The sequence below is a fragment of the Falco punctatus genome, assembly GCF_963210335.1.
Source record: "Falco punctatus genome assembly, chromosome: 4".
Classification (NCBI taxonomy): Eukaryota; Metazoa; Chordata; class Aves; order Falconiformes; family Falconidae; genus Falco; species Falco punctatus.
Genome location: NC_137583.1, coordinates 88,464,057 through 88,484,632, shown reverse-complemented (window position 1 = coordinate 88,484,632; position 20,576 = coordinate 88,464,057). Strand labels below are relative to the sequence as shown.

The following is a 20,576-nucleotide window of genomic DNA, read 5'->3' as shown; positions in this document are numbered from 1 at the left end:
TCTCGTGGACATACATGGATTAGAGCTTTCAAATCTGGTCTTCTGTTAGCCATAACAGAAAACTCAGACTGCCAGCCAGACAACTGTTCTAAATGTTTCTGATCAGAGATAAATTTGCTCTCTTGCAGAAGGCATTTGTCCCACAAGTTTGTAGGGAAACAGTGTTTTCAGGAATATTATCAGGGATATATAGTTTTCCTCTTCATAAAGATAAACAACAATTAGCTACAGTTATATTCTTGTTTAAGGTGCAGCAGAAAGGACATCTTTGGGGATTTTTTTATATTAAGCCTATAGCATAATAATAGGGGTGAGCAAAGCAGCTTTAAAAATCCAAACCAAAATGCTGCTTTGCTTTAAAATCTGGAATGAGGGTAGACGATAGGAGTTATCTTGATATAGGAAATAAATATTACCTATTCTGCCATTTTGAACTAGGGTTAAAGTTACTATGCTTAATCAAAATAGCTGATGCTCACATATAATTATTTTCACTAGGTTTCTTATTTTCAGTAGACTTACATTACATCTTATATGTTCACCAAGATCCACTGTTTATATTTCTCAGAAATTAATTAAATAAATACATGCTAAAATAATGTGCTGCCTTTAAAGCCTTTATAGCCATAGGTTATTTTACATGATTTGAGGACTGATATCTCTAAAGAAACCCTACAGTGCAACACAGTGCATTTATATTAAAATCATATATCATGTTCCATGATAAATGTTATGTATTAGGTACAAAACCTCAGAACAACTGTTCATTTAAAGACAGCATTGTGGAACTTCACTGCAAATCTTCCGACATGAGAAAGTTTTCATCAGACACTGAGCAAACCCATACTGGGATTTTCTGCATTTACTACCATTCATATACATAAATATATACAAGACACATTGTAAAGTATTGCATATGTTTCCAAGAAATGTGTGGGTTACTTTTTTAAAATACTCAAAAAACAGTACTAATGCACAAAGGAAGGCTTTGTACATGGCCAATTTCAAAACCAAATCTGGAGTCTCTGAAAGTCTTCACTGAGACTGTGTTTTAAAGGAACTAACAGACTTTTGTCCCCTTTTCCTGCAGAAGAAACACAAGCACATGTAAAATCCAAAAATTAAAAGTTAGAATACTTTCTGAAAGTAAGATTTAGACTGAATATTTAATGCATGTACATTATATATATATATATATATATATATATATAAAAGATAGATAAATAAATAAATAAATAAAAAGGTGGAGCAATCGGTCAATACGAATTACTGATGCCAAAGCGTGTATGCCCTGCTTTGGAGTACTGGTGGAGTGACCTATGTAATATTGCCACCTGCTGGCAAAGAAAATGGAATAAGGAATTCTTCAAACGTTTTTTCTCCATAAATTTCTGGGTACATCCACACACAGAAAAGGAAATAAACCAGGCTATTAATATGTAAAGCAGCTATAAGTTATGGCATTACAAGCCAGTCAAGCAAGCCGTATTTGTATTGCAGACTTTTGTATTTAGGATTTGTATTGGGGACTAAGATTTTTTTTGGCTAATCAGTAGCCTTTCATTTTTTAGGGAACCATCCAGAGATACAGAATTATTCTGTTATTTTGCATGTGCTGCCATCAGCCTCAGATGTGATGGACTCATGATGCAAAAGAACAGCTCTTGGCAACTGCAGAAGAAGCCTCAGAAACCACATAGACCACTTGTGCTGGCTTGCTCAAGAGGAGCTCCAAATTTGAGGTCTGTTATAATTAAGTTTTGTCTTTACTGCAGGAAAGCTGTGGGCATTAGATGGCTCTAGCTCAGCAGGAACACCAGAAATCCTCTATCAACTGGTCAGGTCACCCCATATGTTCTCTGAGCAGGTCTGCTTCATGCAGCCTTGGAACTGATGCCCAGAGAGCCCACATGAATTACCTTATCGTCATCCTCACACGTCATGACGTTGGAGAAAGGGATCTCTGCTTTGAACATCTTACGGCAGTGCATGAGCTGCACAAGCAGGTAGCAGACTGTCTTGAACTTCATTCTTTTGGCAGGCTTAATGTCTGACAGAATCAGTCCAGGAAATATCTGTTGGTCAGAAAAAATCATATTTGTAACAGTGTCATTGCATTCCCATGCAGACAGACATACCTGCAGACATTTACACCATCTAGTGGTCAGAACAAAGCAATATTCTAATCAAGAAGCGTTGCATTTTGATAAGCATCATAAATTTGGAGATGAAGATTACTTCACCTTTTTTTAACCTGAGATATAAGGAATTGATCAGACAGTATTTAAACGCATACTTAAGCTTTTGGGAACTGTCTTCTACATAGAAATGTAGACTATAAAAAAAGTGTATTAATGACAAACTCGTAAAAGAGGCAATATTTGTATTTCTTCAACCTTAAAATAAATGCTGGGAAAATGCAGGAAAAAATAAGGAGAAAATTAGTATTTTATTAATTGATGTTAAAAAATATAATTTCAGTCTTTTTCTTATTTCCGTATTTTGTTACTTCAGCCACAGGTAAATTCATTAAAATCAGAAGAGGATAGCTTTTCCTTTGAATATACACTTACATACATGCCTAAAACAAGGCTGTGAGGCGCTGGGCTTATATCTTACATATTATTTCTTCAAAGCAAGAAGTGTTATACTATGGAGAAATATTCTCTAAGGCTCAGGTATAATCTGTTCCTTTCACCATGGAGCTTCTAGTTCAGCAAGGGCAAATATTGTCTTGGTTAACTCTTCAGCATGCATTTAACTCTTGCTGACTTTTGTAACCCCCCAGCACATGTTTCATGTTTTCACAGATCAGTACAAGAGTGATCCTTTAGTCTCCCCTCAATATTTTTACCAATCTTATTCATGCTTCTGGCATGTAGGATGTGTAAAGCGGTGTTCACGGGAAATGTGGAAGGACGCCTTGATACCACAGTATGGGAATTTAAGCTTGTAAAATTAATCTTTTCTGGAAGACTAAAATAAAGAAGCAAACAGTAAAAAGATGAGTAAATCACAGTCCAAAAAATCTATTCAAATGCTCTAAATCCCATAACACTATGATTTACTAGAGCAGTTTACATCATTACTTCAGTGATCAAGGAATGGAGAAGGAAGTAAACTGGAAGCAGTTGTTTAATGCATCTTCTCATGGATACCTAAATTTAGAGGGACAGGGCAAATGACACTGCTTATATCCCAAATGGCTTCTCAGGTATTGGTTTGCTATGCTTTTTAATGTATACATTTGTATTTTTTTAATGCACTTGCATTTTCTGGAGCACCAAGGCTATATCCTATTGATCTACCAACGCTGTTTAATCAGTTACACTGTGATTGAAATGATAAAATTACTTGTGTATAAATAGTTGCATATTTTTTATTAGCTGATGGTTCTGTTATAAACATGTAATATTTCAAGTGTGAAAAGGTGCCTGGGTATGTGCGTGGGCTTTATTGTGCACTGAAAAGCTGACTGAAGCCAGCCAGCATCACCAGCATAGCGCTGCATGGTCATCAGCTAGAATTTAAAATGACACTAGCATATCTAGTGTGTAATTGCTTGTATAAGTGGTAGCTTAACAAAAGTGTCCATGAAGAGATTCCCAACATGAACCCTTTCTTTTGAGTGCCTTCTGGCAGAAGGCTTGCTGCTGTATTGCAATAACCAAATAGATGATAATGTACAAGGATATTCACATATAATCATCCCTTAGGTTTTCCTAAGGACACCGAATAGATCCTTTTTAGGCTTATTATCTGCATATGGCAGATATGATCAGCTTTTTGGCTACCATTCCCAATAGCCAAACTATACTTTTTGGACAGGTTCTCTACTTGCAAATTTTCCTAATGTAGCCACAATTCCTCTAAAAGCACTATATATTTTACTCAGTCTCCCTATCAGCCTTTGGATGCAAGAAAAATTCGGAACTTTCTTGCAAGTCCCTCCAGGTTTTTTTTTGTGTTATTTTTTGTTTGTTTGTTTTTTTTTTTTTTTTTAAGAAACAGATAAAAGGAAATATGGCGTTTACAGGTGGATCTTGTCTTGAGATCTTTGCTCAAACCTTTCACTGGATGCTGCAGTAAGTAGGTCAACAACTGATTTCAGGTCTCCGTTAAGATTGGTTGGAAAGGATGCTATTACATAAGTACAGAGAGATACGGAAGCTGCCTGACAGCCTTCATTATGGAAATAGCATGGTAAAGGTGCAAGAAAGGCAAAGAATAGGTAGAACATCTATCCTGAAAAACATTCAAGCAGGCATGACTGAGAGAGACAACCATAGGCATGACTATATCCTCCTAAAAGGATTTTAAGTCCTGTGAAAAGAGAAGAATTTAGACTTTTCTCAATGCAAACTTCTTATAACTGATGCATTTCTGAGAACAACCTGAAACTTGAAAACTGGGAATGGATAAGAGTCTGGCTCAGGCGGGTGGCCCTGCTGCCAACATGACTTTTCCATAAACACAGATTTTCATCCAGTTTCCTGACTACATCTTCAAAGAAGTAGGTAGAACATTTTTAGCTCATACTACCAACCAGTCTTTAAATTTCTAATGAAATATAATATATTCTCATGAATGTATCGGCAGGTAATATATCAATAGTATACACACTTTGTATGTTGGAAATCCAGGGGAGTTTCCCAGCTGTCTTGGAATCAAATAGAAGTTTTGTAACTCAGGTCACTGAAAAAAATGGAGTAGTGTGTCTGCTGCTGGGCTCCTCCCATAAAAACAGTGACAAACCAGAGTGAGTGCAGCAAGTGCTCACCAAAACAATTAGGGTTCTAAAGCAGACGGCATACGAGAAGAACCTCAGGGAATTCAGTTCATTTAGCTGGGAGAAGGCTAAGGAGGGATCCAACTGCTGTCTTCAGCCACCTAAGCAGTAGTTAGAAGACAGAGCCAGACTCATCCCAAAAATGCTCGGAAAAAGCACAGAAGATAATGAACACAGGCTGGGCCAAGGGAAACTCCTGTTTGATACAAAGAGCAGAAGTTTTAACTGCGAGGATGATCATCCACCGGAGAAGGCTGCTTCCAGCGGCTGCTGAACCTCCTGCCAGGGAAACACTCAGCGCTTGCTCAGACGAGCTGCCCTGAGCGACCGGCAATTTCCAAAGTGCGTCTAACTGCGAAGCTGCCTCTGCTTTGGGCAGGGAGGTCAGCCACATGGCCTCCAGTGCTCTTTCCAAATCCGTTACTGTGCGATGCCATGAAAACATGTCAAACACATAAAGCTACTGCTCTTCATGGCTGGTCAAGAACCAAACCACTCAAAAGACATTGCAATACACACAAGTCAGGCATGCTGGTGACTTGGATCATGTATAATTTTAAATATAGTTTATTCTAGTTTGATTCAGTTTGGCTTGGTTTGGATTAGATTTTTTTTATAATATAGTGGTTGCAGGACATTGAAATTCTTCACTAGGACTGAGGGTCTGTCATTCTACTATCATATATACACAATATCAAAAATACAAACAAAAGAATTCTATCCCACTTTTATCTCACAAGCCATGTCCCTTTTTTATTATTCCTTTTACAGCAGAAAACCACTTTTGACACAGTGAACTTCTGAGTGGAATATTGAAACAAACTCACCTTCTGCTGTAAGCCTCTGATAAAGGCAAGAAATGCAGTACAGCCTGTTAAAACAGACTTAAAAAAGACCCAGAACAAACAGAAACCCCAACCTCAATCTCTTTCACTCTGCCTTTTCTCTGAACTTGTTCCAGGCCAACATTACAAGAAAGCTGGACTGAAGCGTTCTCATTCCAGCTCATTTTGTCAACACATTTTACTTTCACACTTCTTTTTGACCCCTGGGATCATCTCTTATCCTGTTGACTGTTCATTTGCTTCATAATTTTAGGAAAGGTTGGTTGGTTGTGGCTGACAAATGAGGTTAAGAACCGGGATTTCCTACAGAGTGCTCTGAAAGCAGTGAGACTACAGCTCTGTGTGTCTTTAAGTATGCAGAAAACAAACAAGAGATGATTAAAATTCTGGGAAAATACCCTAGTGTTTGAATCTCATGTAACACTCTGGTAAGGGATTCACTGGTGCTTATCTGGGATTCTCAGAAACAGCAGCAGACTGTGGTTCCCCTGACTATATTCAACTGCAGTGCTTAAAATGGCACAGGGAAGGAGATACTAATGACATTCTAATCACATTTACAGACACCAAAAATGCTGTAGCACTATGTCTGCTTGTGCTTTCTATCTTCAGGCAGGCAGGATCATGCTTCTTCGTAGTGGCATTTGTTCTTACTATCTGAAAAGCCATTTTGTCCTGACATAGGTGAGATTATTTTAACTGTAAGAATAAAAAAAAAAAAATTATCATACATTTGCTTTTCCACCCTTGTCTACTGCCTCGATGAAACATTTTCCTATCACACCTCAGCTGTCTGTGAGGAAAGGATATTAGTGATTTTTGCTGGTAAATAATACAGCTTCTATAAGACAAATTCTTAACATTCAGAATGGTGCGGCCACTTTCTTGACACAGATGTAGGAAAAGTTTTTAGCAGCTGTGAAGACTGAAGCAATCTCTAGGAGGTCAATAGCAGAGAAAATTGTAGACCAGTGCACTACATTTCTCCCTTCTAAAGCTTCCACATTTCTTGAGAAAGAAAAAAGAGGATGTTAGAGCACATAACTAATTCCACCACCACTGACAGCATTTAGATCTCCAGTTAAGTTCCTGGGTGGAAGCTGTCAGGTATTGAGAGCAAAGACCACCCTGGACTCTCCCAGCCATGGTAGCAGTGGTAGCTGCAGGTAGTCATCAATGGGAAGGCAGAAATCATCAGTGTGTGCCCAGTTACAGGCTCAGGTGCCTAACCTGGGGCGTTTCAAATCAGAGCAATTTTGTCAAATACAGTTCTTGCTGTGTGCTAGCAAAGGAGAGAGTTTGAGTAGTTGGAAAAGTTTTCATATACCCTGAATTAAAGCTCTCTTCTGTTACTACTTAGGGTTTCAGAGCCAGAGCTGTAGCACTCCATAAGGGCTGGTGAACACACGGTCATGTAAATAAAAATATCCTCAGAAAGAATTAGTCCAGAAAGCTGACAACTTACAATGACTGTGAAAACTTTCTTAAGACAAAGTGGACTGGATGCTTTTGGAAGAGTCAGATGCAAAAAAGTCCTAGGGAGCTGCTAGCCATATGGATGGATTTATTGGGCCATAAATGCTCTGTGGAAAACACAGATTTTACACATTTGGAAAAAGGAGAACTTGAGAACAGTGTGGCATGTTCATGTAGACCTAACCAGAGTGGTTTGAATCAAATTAACTTTGCAGAAAAGGAAAGTTCCTACAAATATAGGTGGCACTTCAATTTGAATGGAAATAATAAATTAAAAAGAATTAAATGCAGTAATTTTAGACCTATTGTTTCACTCTGTTTGCTTTTTTTCCTTCTGTAGCCTTTGTTTTGCTATTCTGTACACAATGATGCCAAGATGCCATCTTTTAATCAGGTCAGGCTGTTATCAAAAATCCTAGTAATACACAGGTTATATATATAAAATTGCTTCACTTTAAAAAGTTAGATGAAAGTATTATTAAGACATGATGGAAAGCATCTCAAGAGTGTATGTGAGCAGTTATAATTGGGAAACATGCTAGTTGCTAACAACAAATCACAGGTAAAAGTAGTTCACCAATAAAGTCAAAAGGCGAGAACACGTAGTTACTGTGGATTTCATTTATACAAAGCAAAAAAGCCATCACCAACCTATGTTTTCTCTGTGCTATATTGCATAAAGTCCATTCCACACTTGGAAAAAAAATAATAAATGAAAGCCACAGGAAAGACATAAGCAAATAAAACTTGTTGGTTGGGGGTGGAAAGATATGGAGCCTAGTAATTTATTTTAATATAGAAGGCAGATCATCTGCTTTGTGAAACAAAGCTATGCTGATTAACAGTAAAGGAGGATGTTGTATTCCAAGTCAAAAAATACTGCCTTTTCAAGCAGCAGAGTGATAGAAAATTTGTTTGTTTTTCCTGTTACTCGATCGTGACAGGTCTGCAACACAGGAAGTTTACAATCCCTTTATGCTAGATGCAACAACAATGTAAGAAAGTGATGTGGCAGCCTTTGCCACTTTTCTTGTGCTATTGCCACGCAAGTTAGAACGAATCTCAGGTTGCTGAATTTCTGCCTATTTGATCAGGAGTCAAAGAAATTAAGTGATCAACCTTCTGAGCTGTTAAATCTGTCTGCAGTTCACAATAATTATGCCACAGGTGTGTATGCAGATAATTGCTCTAGATATTTCTGACATTTGCATGAGTTTTTACATTTTAAATAGTATTTTCCAAAGGATGCTCCTGAGCTGTGTTTGCTTATTGAGAGGATTCTTGAACCATCAGGCTTTCAACTGACTTGTCCTGAAATCATGACTGACAATAGTGCTCTCCTCTTCCTCAGCTAATGCTTTAACTTCTCTTTTCAAACAGATTGCTGGTATTTTGGTTTGACTATAATTATTTTTTGGACAAAAATAAACGTGACATTTTAGCCACTTGCCCTGGAATGATTCAACATGGGCATGATTCAACACAGCGAACCAGGCAGGAGACCGAATGCTGTACCTCTAACTAGTGCCCGCTTCCTTCCCGCTGGGTAACTCAACAAGGATTCAGAAAAAAAAGTCACATCCTTTCACCTGGAATTTTCAAGATGGTCATAGCATTCCTCAGATAATAGAGCAGGGCCGTCTGAGCTACAGGAGGGATTTTCTGAGACTGCCTGGCATGGCTTTGTATGTAGATGGTGAGGTAGGAAAGAGAAATGTCAGTCATTTCAGAGAGGCAGCGAGTTTCCAAAGGGTGAACAGATGTGGTACTCACACTTCGGGACTTTTCATGAATATCCATCACTGTGTGCTATTCAAATAGGAGATGCAGATACCATGTGACTTACACTGCCACAAATAAAAGGTAACTAACACCTTTGGATACACAATTAGTTGGTGAATAACTCACTAGCACCTTGGTAGAAATTTTTAAGATGGTGCTTAGCAACGTATTGGAAACTAATTATTGATTTTGTTTGAGGTATGCTGTAAAATCCACGAGATGCTTATGAACACATAGCAGTTATTTGTAAGTTGTATCTATAGTGTTTCCCTACAATTTTGATTATTTTTATGACCCCCTCCCCTGAACACAGCTCTATTGCTTCCTGTTAACAGTGTATGGCGTTACTTGTCTTTGCCTTATCTCTGGAGCTAGCAAAGTTACTCGGTGAAGCAAGTTCCTTTAAGTTAGCAATGAGTAACAGTAACATTCTGCAAATGCAAAAACTAACACATTCCGAGAAACCTTTCCCCTCACAAAAAACTTGCTCAGTTCTGACCACTGCTAGGTTATCTGTAAAAGTGCGTCAGCAATTTCACTTAGTCATCTGTGCTGGGCTGCTTTCTCAGCTGCTGAAATTAAGGAGCCTTTTCAAAACTAGAGAGGTGCCATCAGAGTGTGAATTGCTGCAACAAATAAAAAGAAGTATTTTGTGGGTATATATATGCATATATATGTATATATACAGCCCAAGTGCACAAGCACCTGGTTATCACCGAGGCTGTGGCTGGACATTAGGAGGTATTATAACGCAGGAGAGTCACATTTTCTAGAGCAACTGCAGCAGCGAAGTAGGCAGTCCAGCTAAGCTCACTACTCTCACGTGCTTCTGGGAGCTGGTTGTGATGGCTGTAAAACTGAGGCAAAGATACCTTGAGTAATGTCAGTGTCAACAACGAAAGAACAAAGAATTCTCATGAAAGCCAGATCTACTCTATTTAAAAATAATAATAATAAAAAAAATAAAAAAATAAGCACACAGTTTGAAAGTCAGAACAGGATTAGTCAGGTAGATCGCTGAAGAATCATTAATGGAAAAAGGTATTTATCTGGGTCTAAGCAAAGTTATAAATTCTTGTAAGGGGCTGAGAGATTAACAGACCTGGCTTAGATAAACACACACACACACACACACACCAACCGGGAAATAATATCCACATACAGAAATATTCACAGTACTTCAGAAAGCTAGGACATTCTGAAACTTTAAGAATGTCCACATGTCTAAAGTATGGATCTTGTGATTATGGATCTAAAGTATGGATTGCAATATATTAGAGAGCTGTTTTTCTACCTGGATCAGACCTGTTTTAAAAGTCCAAGACATTCATGTATGTGGTTAGACTTGTGGCTAGTTACATTGATCAAACTTTTCAAATCTTGTCTCAGTGCAATATTTTGGTTACATCAATGTAGATTTTAGTAACAACATAAAATATCATGAAGACATAATTAAACTTTACTTAAAAGACATGTGTTGGCAGAACTAGAAACTTTGTCAGGGCATTATAACATTTTGTATTACATTTAAAAAGCATATCTGTAGAAGTTTTTAACCATTACGGCCACCAAAAAACCCCCTGAATTCAAAAAATTTCTGTGTGCCTTTGGAAATTAGGTAAATTATATAAGTCTGTTGAGAAGTTGAATGCTATCCAGTCAACCATGCATAATTATTGCTTAGTAATAATAATAATAATAGATTAATATAATCTTTACAAAAATAAAAACTGTAACAAAAGAAAAGTATTCCCTCAGTGGTGACTTAGAAATGCTCTCACATATATTAGCTTATACATCAAACTAGCAATCAGCTCAGATCACAAGACTGCGGTTGTTAGCTGATTCAATAAAAGATGAAGAAAATTTGGAATAGTTTATAATTTGTTCACATTTAAAATATAACTGGTACATGAATGAGTTGTCTTATACTGTTATTCTCATTCTTGGTTTGGGTGGTATTTGTGAAGAAAGATCCTTCTGCCAGACCAAATATGGAAGAATGTGGGGTGTCTTCTAAATAAATAAATAATTTTTTAAAAAACTTAAGTGGGCCTGATTACCTTTCAAATTCAACAGATTCTTGGCCATCTGTTGCTCATAACATTGATTTTCATTCCTCTTGGCATCATACCTGCTAAAGTCAGTTCATATTAATGTCAGAGATGATGCATAAAGAATAAAAAAATGTGTCTGCGTTTCAGCTACTGAGGCTCTGGAGGAAGGAATACGATATTAAACCAGCAGATACCTGAGTTCACCTAAAGAAACTCCATCTTTACTATGTGCATTTAGTAAAGCACTAAGAAAGCGCTTCATGTGTAGCCTTCTATTTCCATGTCCCTGAACAGTTAATGACTGAATCGGGGTAGGAGGGGGCTGCGGGTGTTTATTTTTGAAGGTAAATATGCTATTTATTGTGTAGCTCGGGGGTCCGCTGATCAGCATGCAAGTATTCGAAGACTGGGGACAGCTTTGATGTACTGTGACAAACAGCGAGGTGACATGCCGATTGATCTGCGAGCCCAGTGGAGAAGCCAGTCCATACCAGTAAAATCCACAGTGTTTCTTTCTGCCAGCTTGGCTGACAGGCTGTTGATGCATGCTGGAGAGCTAATATTGTTAGCCAAGCTGTACCGGCAGCATCTGCCACTTCCACAAAGCCATCGGTGGCACCCATGGGTAAGATGGCATTTGGTTTATGCAGCTGATGACAAACGGATCAGCTGTTTCTCAGCAATCTTGCAAAAACAAAGAAACCTGTGCTCACAAAGTAGTGAGCTCTCATCCTCATGCATTATCATGCATTGGCCTGTAATTCGTGAGCGTTGAGCTTCTGCTCCTCAATCTCTGACTTATACAGCAGAGTTGCCACAACACAGTTTCTGTAGGTAATCACCTATTTATCCCCTTTTCTCTCTACTTGTCCCTGGGCATCAACCTATCAACAATTTCCTGAAATTCAGCTATTTCTCTTCTCGACAAGAAATGAAACCTGGTACATAATAACATGGGAAATGAAATGATACATAATACTGTAGGACTGAAAACAGCAGAAAAGCAAGACAAACAAATCTAGCAGCAGTAAGCAACATACCTACCTTAATTAAACTCTTCCTTACATTTTCTTCTTTATTGGAATTGATCAGCTTAGGAACTAATTCTGGTTTGAAAAAAAACACCAGAAAAAATCTCTCACTGACTGCCAAAACACAATCTAGCCCAGTGGTTTTCCACCTGTTTCCTTTCATACTAGCTAAAACTGAATTTAATCATATATACCAGCAGAAGAACAAAACGTGCGATTGTATGATTTTCTCAGCAGATAAGAATGCTCCATCCCTCTAGTAACAAGATGCTTTAGAGAAAGCACATAAAAAGACACCCTCACAGCAGCCTTTCTGGGACAAAATAACAGGAGTTTTGGCTCCCAGAATCAAATTCCCCTGGCGAATGTACTCCCAACGCTCTCATAAAAGACTCCCTGGGTCATCAAATTCAGACCAAGAAAAGGAGTGTGGGCATGGAATTCTAGATGATCTGGTTTTCCTCAGTTACATTTTTGCCAAACACCTGTTGTCTAACAACCTCAAGCAATGAGCTCTGACATCACTTCAAAACCTAGCCTGTATTGCTTTCGTACTTACTTTCAGAATTGGATATTGTAAATTTCCCTCTAAAGGTCAAATTCCTGAATGAAACTTGTTTGGGCAGAGTCTCAGAAGGTAAGTGTGCAAAAGTCTGTATCCCCAGTTGTCTGGCTGAGATAAAGAGCAATAAAGTTCCTCTTGGCTTGCAAACATGGTGTAGCAGATAACTTCTAAGATAACCCTCATTTGATGTGAAAAAGAATGGAACCAACAGAATGTATTTAAATGATGCTTATGGACTTTCAGAACTCCTACTGAGGTCACAAAACATTTTGTAGCTGAACAAAAGGCTAAACTCAGTAACTGGTTGAGGAATAAAGGTATGACTATACATGAACCTGTTGGAAAATCGCTATCATTACCTTCACTGCATGCTGAGACTCCATCACACTGCTGGGCCTCTGTTCTCCTCACCCTAAAAATCTGGTTAGAATGAGGAGTCATACCCACACCCATCAGGGGTGGCTTAATCCTGAGCAACAGCTAAGATATGAAGTTCCTGCTCAGATGAGTTAAACCTTTGCTTACCTTACTCTTTCCACAGTTTCCATTTTCTGTTCTCCACCAAAAAGAAGAGCAGAAAATGTTATTGTCCCTCAACAGCACTGTTGACTTACTTCTCTTTCTCCAGTATGTCTCCAGGGGTCTGACAAAAGGAAGACACTGAAAGGAGAGGGGAGCTAAGAAAACGCGGAGAGAAGGTTGGCTAAGATAAGAAAGGGATGACCAAAATCCTTGTGAGTCTGAGGTGACAGAGCAAGCAGGAAAGCATTGAATTTGTCATGAGCAGCTCAGCGTAGCAGGAGAATAAAATGCATATTTTGGACAGAGAATACATTATTTGTTGCAATCACCTTGAAAAATTTACTCAGCTTCAGCATAAATACCTGATCTATGGTATAGCAGTATATACATTCAAAAGCAGGATGGTTGACTGCAGCCTCTTCCTCTGACCTGGGTAAATGGGCTCATGCTGCACGGCTTGGCAATGTGGCAGCTTTTCCAGGCTTCCAGGGGCTGTTAGTGCCAGCACCACTGAATTAATTTCACTTACTTGCCTGCTGAGGGCATGACGTGTCTGTAAATACTGCTTTTTCTGTGTCTGCTCACTGGGGAATACTCCAGGCCCAGTACAGAAGCCACCAGTACCACAAGTGTTTGTAGAAAGGGTTAGGAGAGGATGAGTAAAATGGCATGGGAACATGGGAATAAGAGAGTAAAGAAAACTAGAAGAAAACTAGCCAAGCTGTGAGCATTAATATTCTGAAACACTCTTTTGAAGGGAGGAGGAAGGGAAGAGTGAACTAACTTTTTGGATTAGCATATCATAGAATTTCTGATAGAATGATTACAGAACCTGAATAAAACAACAGTTTCCTTTTTGGAGGGGTAAAGGGAAAATTTTTTTTCTTTTTAAACTTTAAAAGTAAATTGATCATCTCTATGCAACATTCAAGGTTAGCTTTTTTAGCATTCCTGCCTCAATCAAAACCAAAAGATCTCATTTCAAGAGTGTTTGAAGAGCTTTTAGGAATATGAAATACCAGTATTGCCTCTCCTTTCAGAACAGTACAGAACAGTTGGTAAACTATGAAAACATACCACAGAACAAGCTAGAATTTATGGAACTCACCTTCCTACGATGGGATGGCACAATAAAATACGTTTCAATATTATGCTTCTTCAGGAAACTATTCCTTTCGTGACCATATCCTGGTTCTACCTCATAGTCCCCATTTAGGCACTCTAAGGTGGTCTTTGTTATGTGAACTTTCCTGGAGAGAAAAATCCGACATTGCTGTTAAAAGCAAAGATACATTATGAGTGAGTTGCTACTGAAATAAACTCCTGTGCCGAAGATCATAAAGAGGTCTGATTTCATGCGAAGTCCCATTTTTGATGTTAAAAATGTGTTTTCTTCTGTTTTTTTAGCCAAATAGAACACAAAAACATTTCCATTACATGCACATAAATTTTCTAAATGAGCAGAGTAAACAGAAAGGCAACTGTTGACTGTCCAAATGATTGAAGACTTGTTGATTTGTAGAAAGTGAAAGTCTGCACATCATCTTCCAGGTTGTGTATCTTTCTTAAGTGTTTACCTCGCTGCCTGCTTGCAGAAACATTCTGCTCTTTGAAACTTGTGGCTTCACACTCTGAACATAAAGTTTCTCCTGTGCATAAACGAGAAACTTCTTTCTCTGCTCCCTTTCAAGTCTCTGACTTGGTTAACTTACTCTGTTTTATGGGCAGCTTTCTAATTCACTTTGCTTTGGCAGCACAGCCATCTTTGACACTATTAGTAAGTTTTCTTACCCCAAAAACTGTCTTCACGTTTTCTCCCAAAAGACTCCTTCAATTTGAAATATCTTCACAGAAGAGATCTGAAAAGCTGTTACGCTTTCCTCTATTAAACATTTGTTTAGATTTTTTTTTTGCTGGAAAGCCTTAAGGTAAGGCACATACCAAACACAGTGCCAAAACCTGCCTAAGGCAGACATACACAGCAAACAGAAATTCACTCAACCAGAAAAATTCAGAGTTTCCATTGTGCCCTTGTTCAGCAAACCACGATCTTGTGAAAATCCAATGAAGGATGGTAGGTCCCAGTCCAAATGTGAGCTGCGCACAGAAGCACAGCCGTACACCTTTGCCAAAGTGCTCTGTGGTCATTCAAATTGGGGCCAAGGCTGCGCAAGGAGTACTTAAAATCTCAGGACATGCCCCATTGATTGGCTGTGGGTTTATGTGTTACCGTATCATTTGCGCACACACCATCAATATTCGAGTTCATAACTGGGTATTTTTTTCTATAGCACACGACTAGTGTTGGAAAGCTTCCTATGTAAAAGGCGTAAGGCACACACCCCCAGCATGTGTAGATGTGCAAGGGTAAAAATTTCTTGCAGTAACTAGAGGGGTTTTACATTTATAACATGAAATGGTGAAAATCTAACATTCCTACATGCCTAGCATTGCCTCATCCAACTCTTTTATATTTGACAGCTTCTAACAATGATTTCTTTTGGTGATGTTTTGCTTCTAATCTAACCTATTACTGACCTAAATATAAAGCTCATCTGGAGAATTCCACAGGATAAATCACATAATACATTGATTACTCCTGCTGAACACAACCCTTCTTATCAATAGCATTTATATTGCAAATGCCTTAAAGAAGGAAATAATTTCCTCACCGGTGCAGGTTTCTGTTTCTTTTTCAGTGGTTCTTTCTCAGACTTACCCAGGCAGTCCTCCAGCTTCCATCACATTAGCTAAAGTCACATCATTTGACCAGACATCGTATTGCCATTTTCGGAGACCCAGGACCCCACAAAGCACCCTGCCTGTATGCAATCCAACTCGCATGTTGAGATCAACCTCTGTGGCTTCTGCAACAGATCTAGAAAGACAGCATCAGAATATTAAATAATGACATTGCTCTTGATTTTCTCCTTCCCCCAGAGTTAAGATATACACACATGACTGGATACACAGGAGCTTTTGAAAATCTCAAATGATATATTCAAGTGCTGTTCTTTTCCTTCACTAGTTTCAAAGCCCCAGTTGTAATGCCAAAGAAATATTTTTCTTCATCATATTGTAATTACTGTTGAACCAAAATCTCTGTATTGCTAAATTTCTTAACCTAATACATTAAAAATTAATTTTCCAGGTTTCAAGAAAACCCTGAAAAAGTTACATTTCATTATATTTAATATAATAAAAAAAAAAAAGAAAGAAAGAAAAGGAAAATAAAGCAAGTGTAGTAAATGGCTTTGTCATGAAACTTCCCTAAGACCATAACTTCTAGGTTTTATTTGCCACTTCTGCAGTATTTGCTACCGTGGTCCTACAGAAACTGAGATATTTTAGCAGGAGATAAACAAGTAACTTTCTGGCTGTAACTCAAATAATTCAGAGACAGCCAGCTTAACTCCTGCACTTTCCTGTTTATCTTGCCTCTCACATGTATTTACTTTTATTTGTCATAAATGTTGCTTTCTCCTAATGCATGTTTATTTCAGCAGGATGACAAGTGACCACAACATGATTGCTGGAATCAAAAGAAGATTTCTGAAATGATCTTATTAGGCTTAATTTTAACCTGACCTGTAAGTAAGCAAACATGATTCAGTAGTACCTTTACTCCAGACTGCTTTCAGCATGGTATTAAAATGAGCTACATGGCTTTTTCTTACCAAAAATCTGTTAATATATCTCCTTATCCTAGCCTTGGGTTTACTGGTTGGTGGATTATTCTCTAATTCTTTTTTACCCTCCTTCACCTCACTCATACAAAGATCATGCTTGATCCTATACACGCTAACAGAATTTCATCATGAAGGAGTTTAATATTAAACACTAAGGAAAAAGTTGGTCATGTGAGTAAAATATAAACGAGTCATTCAAGACTTGGACTTGATTTCTCTCCTCTTTTATCAGTTTGTTGTGAGTCAAAGTAATTTTATCCTCTTTCAGTTCTCCATCTGTAATATCAAAATAATACTTTGTTTTCCTTACCCCTTTTGTTTGCAGTGGCTTGACCTCAAGGTGATAGTGTAAAACATTTAATTTGAAACTAAAATAATATAAAATAATCTGGAAAAAGAGTATAGTATGGACCTCAACAGTTCCTCTCTGTGCAGCACAGAGTTTTTATAAACACTAATTAATATCTTTCCAAAGCTCCTGCAAGAGTGGCACAGAAACCACCTGTAACTACTGACTTGTACCTATAAATTAAATCTAATCTTCAGACATTTTCATTGTGAGCTGGTAAAGGAGGAATTAATTTGCAAAGTCACTATTAAAAGCATTTTTACTACTGGTGCCACAGTAAGGAAGGAGTCTTCATTTCTGTGAATGTACGACATGCTCTGACTCACACCCTGCACTGACTTGTGAAGACCAAAGAGGAGCCTTGAAGCTGTCTGCCTTACGCACTACATGTAGAGACCACGGTGTGCACAGTCTTTGCAGATCTTGCTGCTACAGAGACACTCGGCATTCCACAGTTAAGTTGCAGTCCAGAAAGAGATAATATTGGTGAATAAATGCAACTAACTATTCAGTAAGAATCAAACTGAGGCTCTGGCTGTAATTTTCCCTTGATCTTCATTGACCAATATATATTTTTAAGTACCATCTGGTTACACTGGATTTGGCAGAGAGGTCTTTAGAAGCACCTCTTCTAATAAAGGTCTTTATTGCAGGAGTAGACACTGTATTTGTCTCTTGTATAGTTGTACTTATTTGAATATAATTAACAGAAAGGGCAGCACAGGCAGGGTGAGCAGCACAAGATACCTGGCCTCAATTTGAGGAAGGGGCTCTGTGGCCATGAAGTGCTCAAGTGTCTTTAATGTCAGCCATTACTAATGCAAGTAATGTGGAGATCTCTTTTGGCCCCCTAGGGAATCTGGGCATGCCACATTTTCCAGTCATTTTTTATGCAACAGCACAGAAAAACTTAAGCACAGCTTTCTGAAAGATTAAATATTTCCTTGTCCTATTTCTACTCACTGCAAGTCAGCTGGCTTTTATTCAATATCCATTACCAGTCAAGCCTCAAAAATGACTCCAAGGAGTCCTAAAAGGACTCAAGTGTTACAGGGCTTGTTGTGCACACTGCTTGGCAAAGCCTTGAGGACAGGAAAGAAGCTAATAATATAAGGAACCTAGTGATAATTTCACCTTTGTATCTCCACCTGTGCATGTGTATTGTGCCATTAACATACTGACCTTACACCAGACCGTGCCTGGCAAGCCAAAGCCCTTCAGGATTACACCTTGCTTGCCTGTCTATGTCCTCCCGCATAACTAAATACCTATGTAATTACCTGGTGAACCTGCAACTGTGTGAGTTTCTGTGTTTACAAGTGAATGTTAATTCCCCACACCCCCTCCATTTAAAGCCGTATCCAAAACCTCAGGCTACATGTAAGTGGAAAGACAGTGAAATTCAGACATTGAGAAAGACCAGTTGAGACCTTTGTCCTTGCTTTGTCCCAGATGGCTTGAAAGAGAGGGTGAAATTTCATCTGCTTTTAGAAATTTGAATAGCATCACAAAAAGTAAATGAAATGAGCAGAGAAATACAACGTGGCTGATCATACTCCTTCTTAAATAAGCTCAACTGTATAATGTACCAGTGAACCATAAAGCAGAATCTGAAAACATTTCATTTTTGAAGAAAAGAATTCCAGAAGTAGTCACTTCATAAAGAATCTAAATCAAGAATGCATTTCTACATTTTCCTCAGAAACTACAACGTGTTCCAGGGGTGCTTTCACCATTTTAAAATTTGAGAAGGAAAAAAGCCCTCAGGAACTGTTCATTAAACTTTCTGAATTTACCTTTAAGACCTGTGTGCCCTTTGTGCAGTTAATTTCCATGAATACACCCCACTGAACTATAAAAAATGAGGAATGTTAAGTAACATATGAAGAATAGACTTCAAATATATAATCAGAGCAGAACCACAATCATATTCCCAAACAACATCAACATTTCACCAATAAAATATCACAAAAGTTTTCAATAAGGCAATTTAGATTAGAAAGGCACTTTAGAATATAAATATATTTTTGAAAAAAATACCAGAACCTCACAAACAAGTCATGAATAGGAAAAAGAAAAGATGTTTCTCAAATAAATTATTCATTGGAACTTACTCTCTCCTAGATTCAGATACAATATACTGAAAGGTTTTCCAAATGTTAACACAAAAGTGGGCCCAGAAACAAATGGAAATCAAAAACCACTGTTTTTAAAGTAGAAACATGCAGTGTCTATATAAGTGGCTAAGATAACTATCGACCCTGACAGCTCAAGTATCCTACCAAGCCTTTAAATTTTAGTTCTCTTCCTTAGCTACAAATATTTCATGCACTACTACAAGACATCAAAGTCATTTAGATCATCTGCCGAACAGCTCCAGACCTGTGCTGCATTTGAATGAAAAAATAAAGCTCTGCATTCCATTTCTTGCAAGTTATTTAGGGCTTTTCTTCAGGTCCAAGAATATCTGCATTGAAATAGGTGCTTCCTGGTTAAAGGCATAGACAAGATTTTTGGCTCAGTTACATATATTTGCACTTCATATATTTATATATATATATATTTATCTATGGTTCTAAGAGAAGGGTGTCCTTTAATTTTGCATAGCTTGCTAAATATTTCTCTGTCAGTTCCATTTCAACATCATCAGGAATTGGTCTGTTCTTGGACGTTAATGTTAAAGACAATATTTCTGTAAATTACTCTGTCAGCCTGGTAGGCTGTGGGAGAAGATGCTGCTGGCCACAGCCAAGCCACACCCGTACCCCAGACCCCCTTGTTTGCCCTCCCACAAGGCAAGGGCCACGTTAGGTTTGTCAGGCAATTTGAAAACTTTTGGTGTCCTGTTTTGGCAGCTGTTTCTCCAGATCAGGTTCAGGTTTTTTTGATTGGTTTGTTTATCTGTGGTGTGTGTGTTGGGTTTTTTTCGTTTGTTTTTTTTTTTTTTTTCTTGTTTTTGGTTGGTTGGGTTTTTTTGTTTGTTTTTGTTTGGTTTGTTTTTCTTTTTTCATATTGACCAGAACTACATGCTTTCCCAGTATGTTGCTCACCTGGAGCATGGCAGCAGGGAGCTGGGAGCACAGAGCCCAGGCTGTGAAGGTGTGATGGTTTCAGTAGGCAAGACGCTCACTTTGACAGAGGTGAGAGCTGACCAAGCTTTCATCAATGGTAGACAGCTTTCTCCACTGCTAAAAATGCAGTTGCTGGTTTTCCCAGAATTCAGGGTCAACTCACTCCTGCCAGTCCAAACTTTCCCAGGCCCTGGACCTTTAGAGGACCAGGGGGAAAAGCATCAACAGTGTTGACATCAGGAAAGTTGGAGCTTCTGTCTTCTTCCTCAAACAAATGATCACACAGGAAAACTTGACATTTCAGCTGGGGCTTCCTCAAACTAGATGCTGTAGCTCCTCTCCCTTCCCCAGTACCTTTGGTCAGCCGATGACCAAACTCATGGGAAGGAGACAGTCCAAG

General features: G+C 38.3%; 1 protein-coding gene across 3 annotated transcripts in view; it reads right to left on the bottom strand.

Moving 5' to 3' along the window:
* The window catches only part of ADCY1 (adenylate cyclase 1), a 149,752-nt gene that overhangs the window by 38,262 nt on the left and 90,914 nt on the right, over nucleotides 1-20,576 (bottom strand). For all 3 annotated transcript variants that reach the window (XR_013927333.1, XM_080382090.1, XM_080382091.1), the window contains exons 6-8: nucleotides 15,787-15,945; nucleotides 14,176-14,317; nucleotides 1,920-2,075 (exon numbers count right to left, since the gene is read on the bottom strand). Coding sequence is in view for 2 of the 3 variants with exons in the window: in XM_080382090.1 (XP_080238216.1) it covers nucleotides 1,920-2,075; nucleotides 14,176-14,317; nucleotides 15,787-15,945 (457 nt within the window). In the remaining variant the exon portion in view is untranslated. The remainder of the gene's footprint in view (nucleotides 1-1,919; nucleotides 2,076-14,175; nucleotides 14,318-15,786; nucleotides 15,946-20,576) is intronic.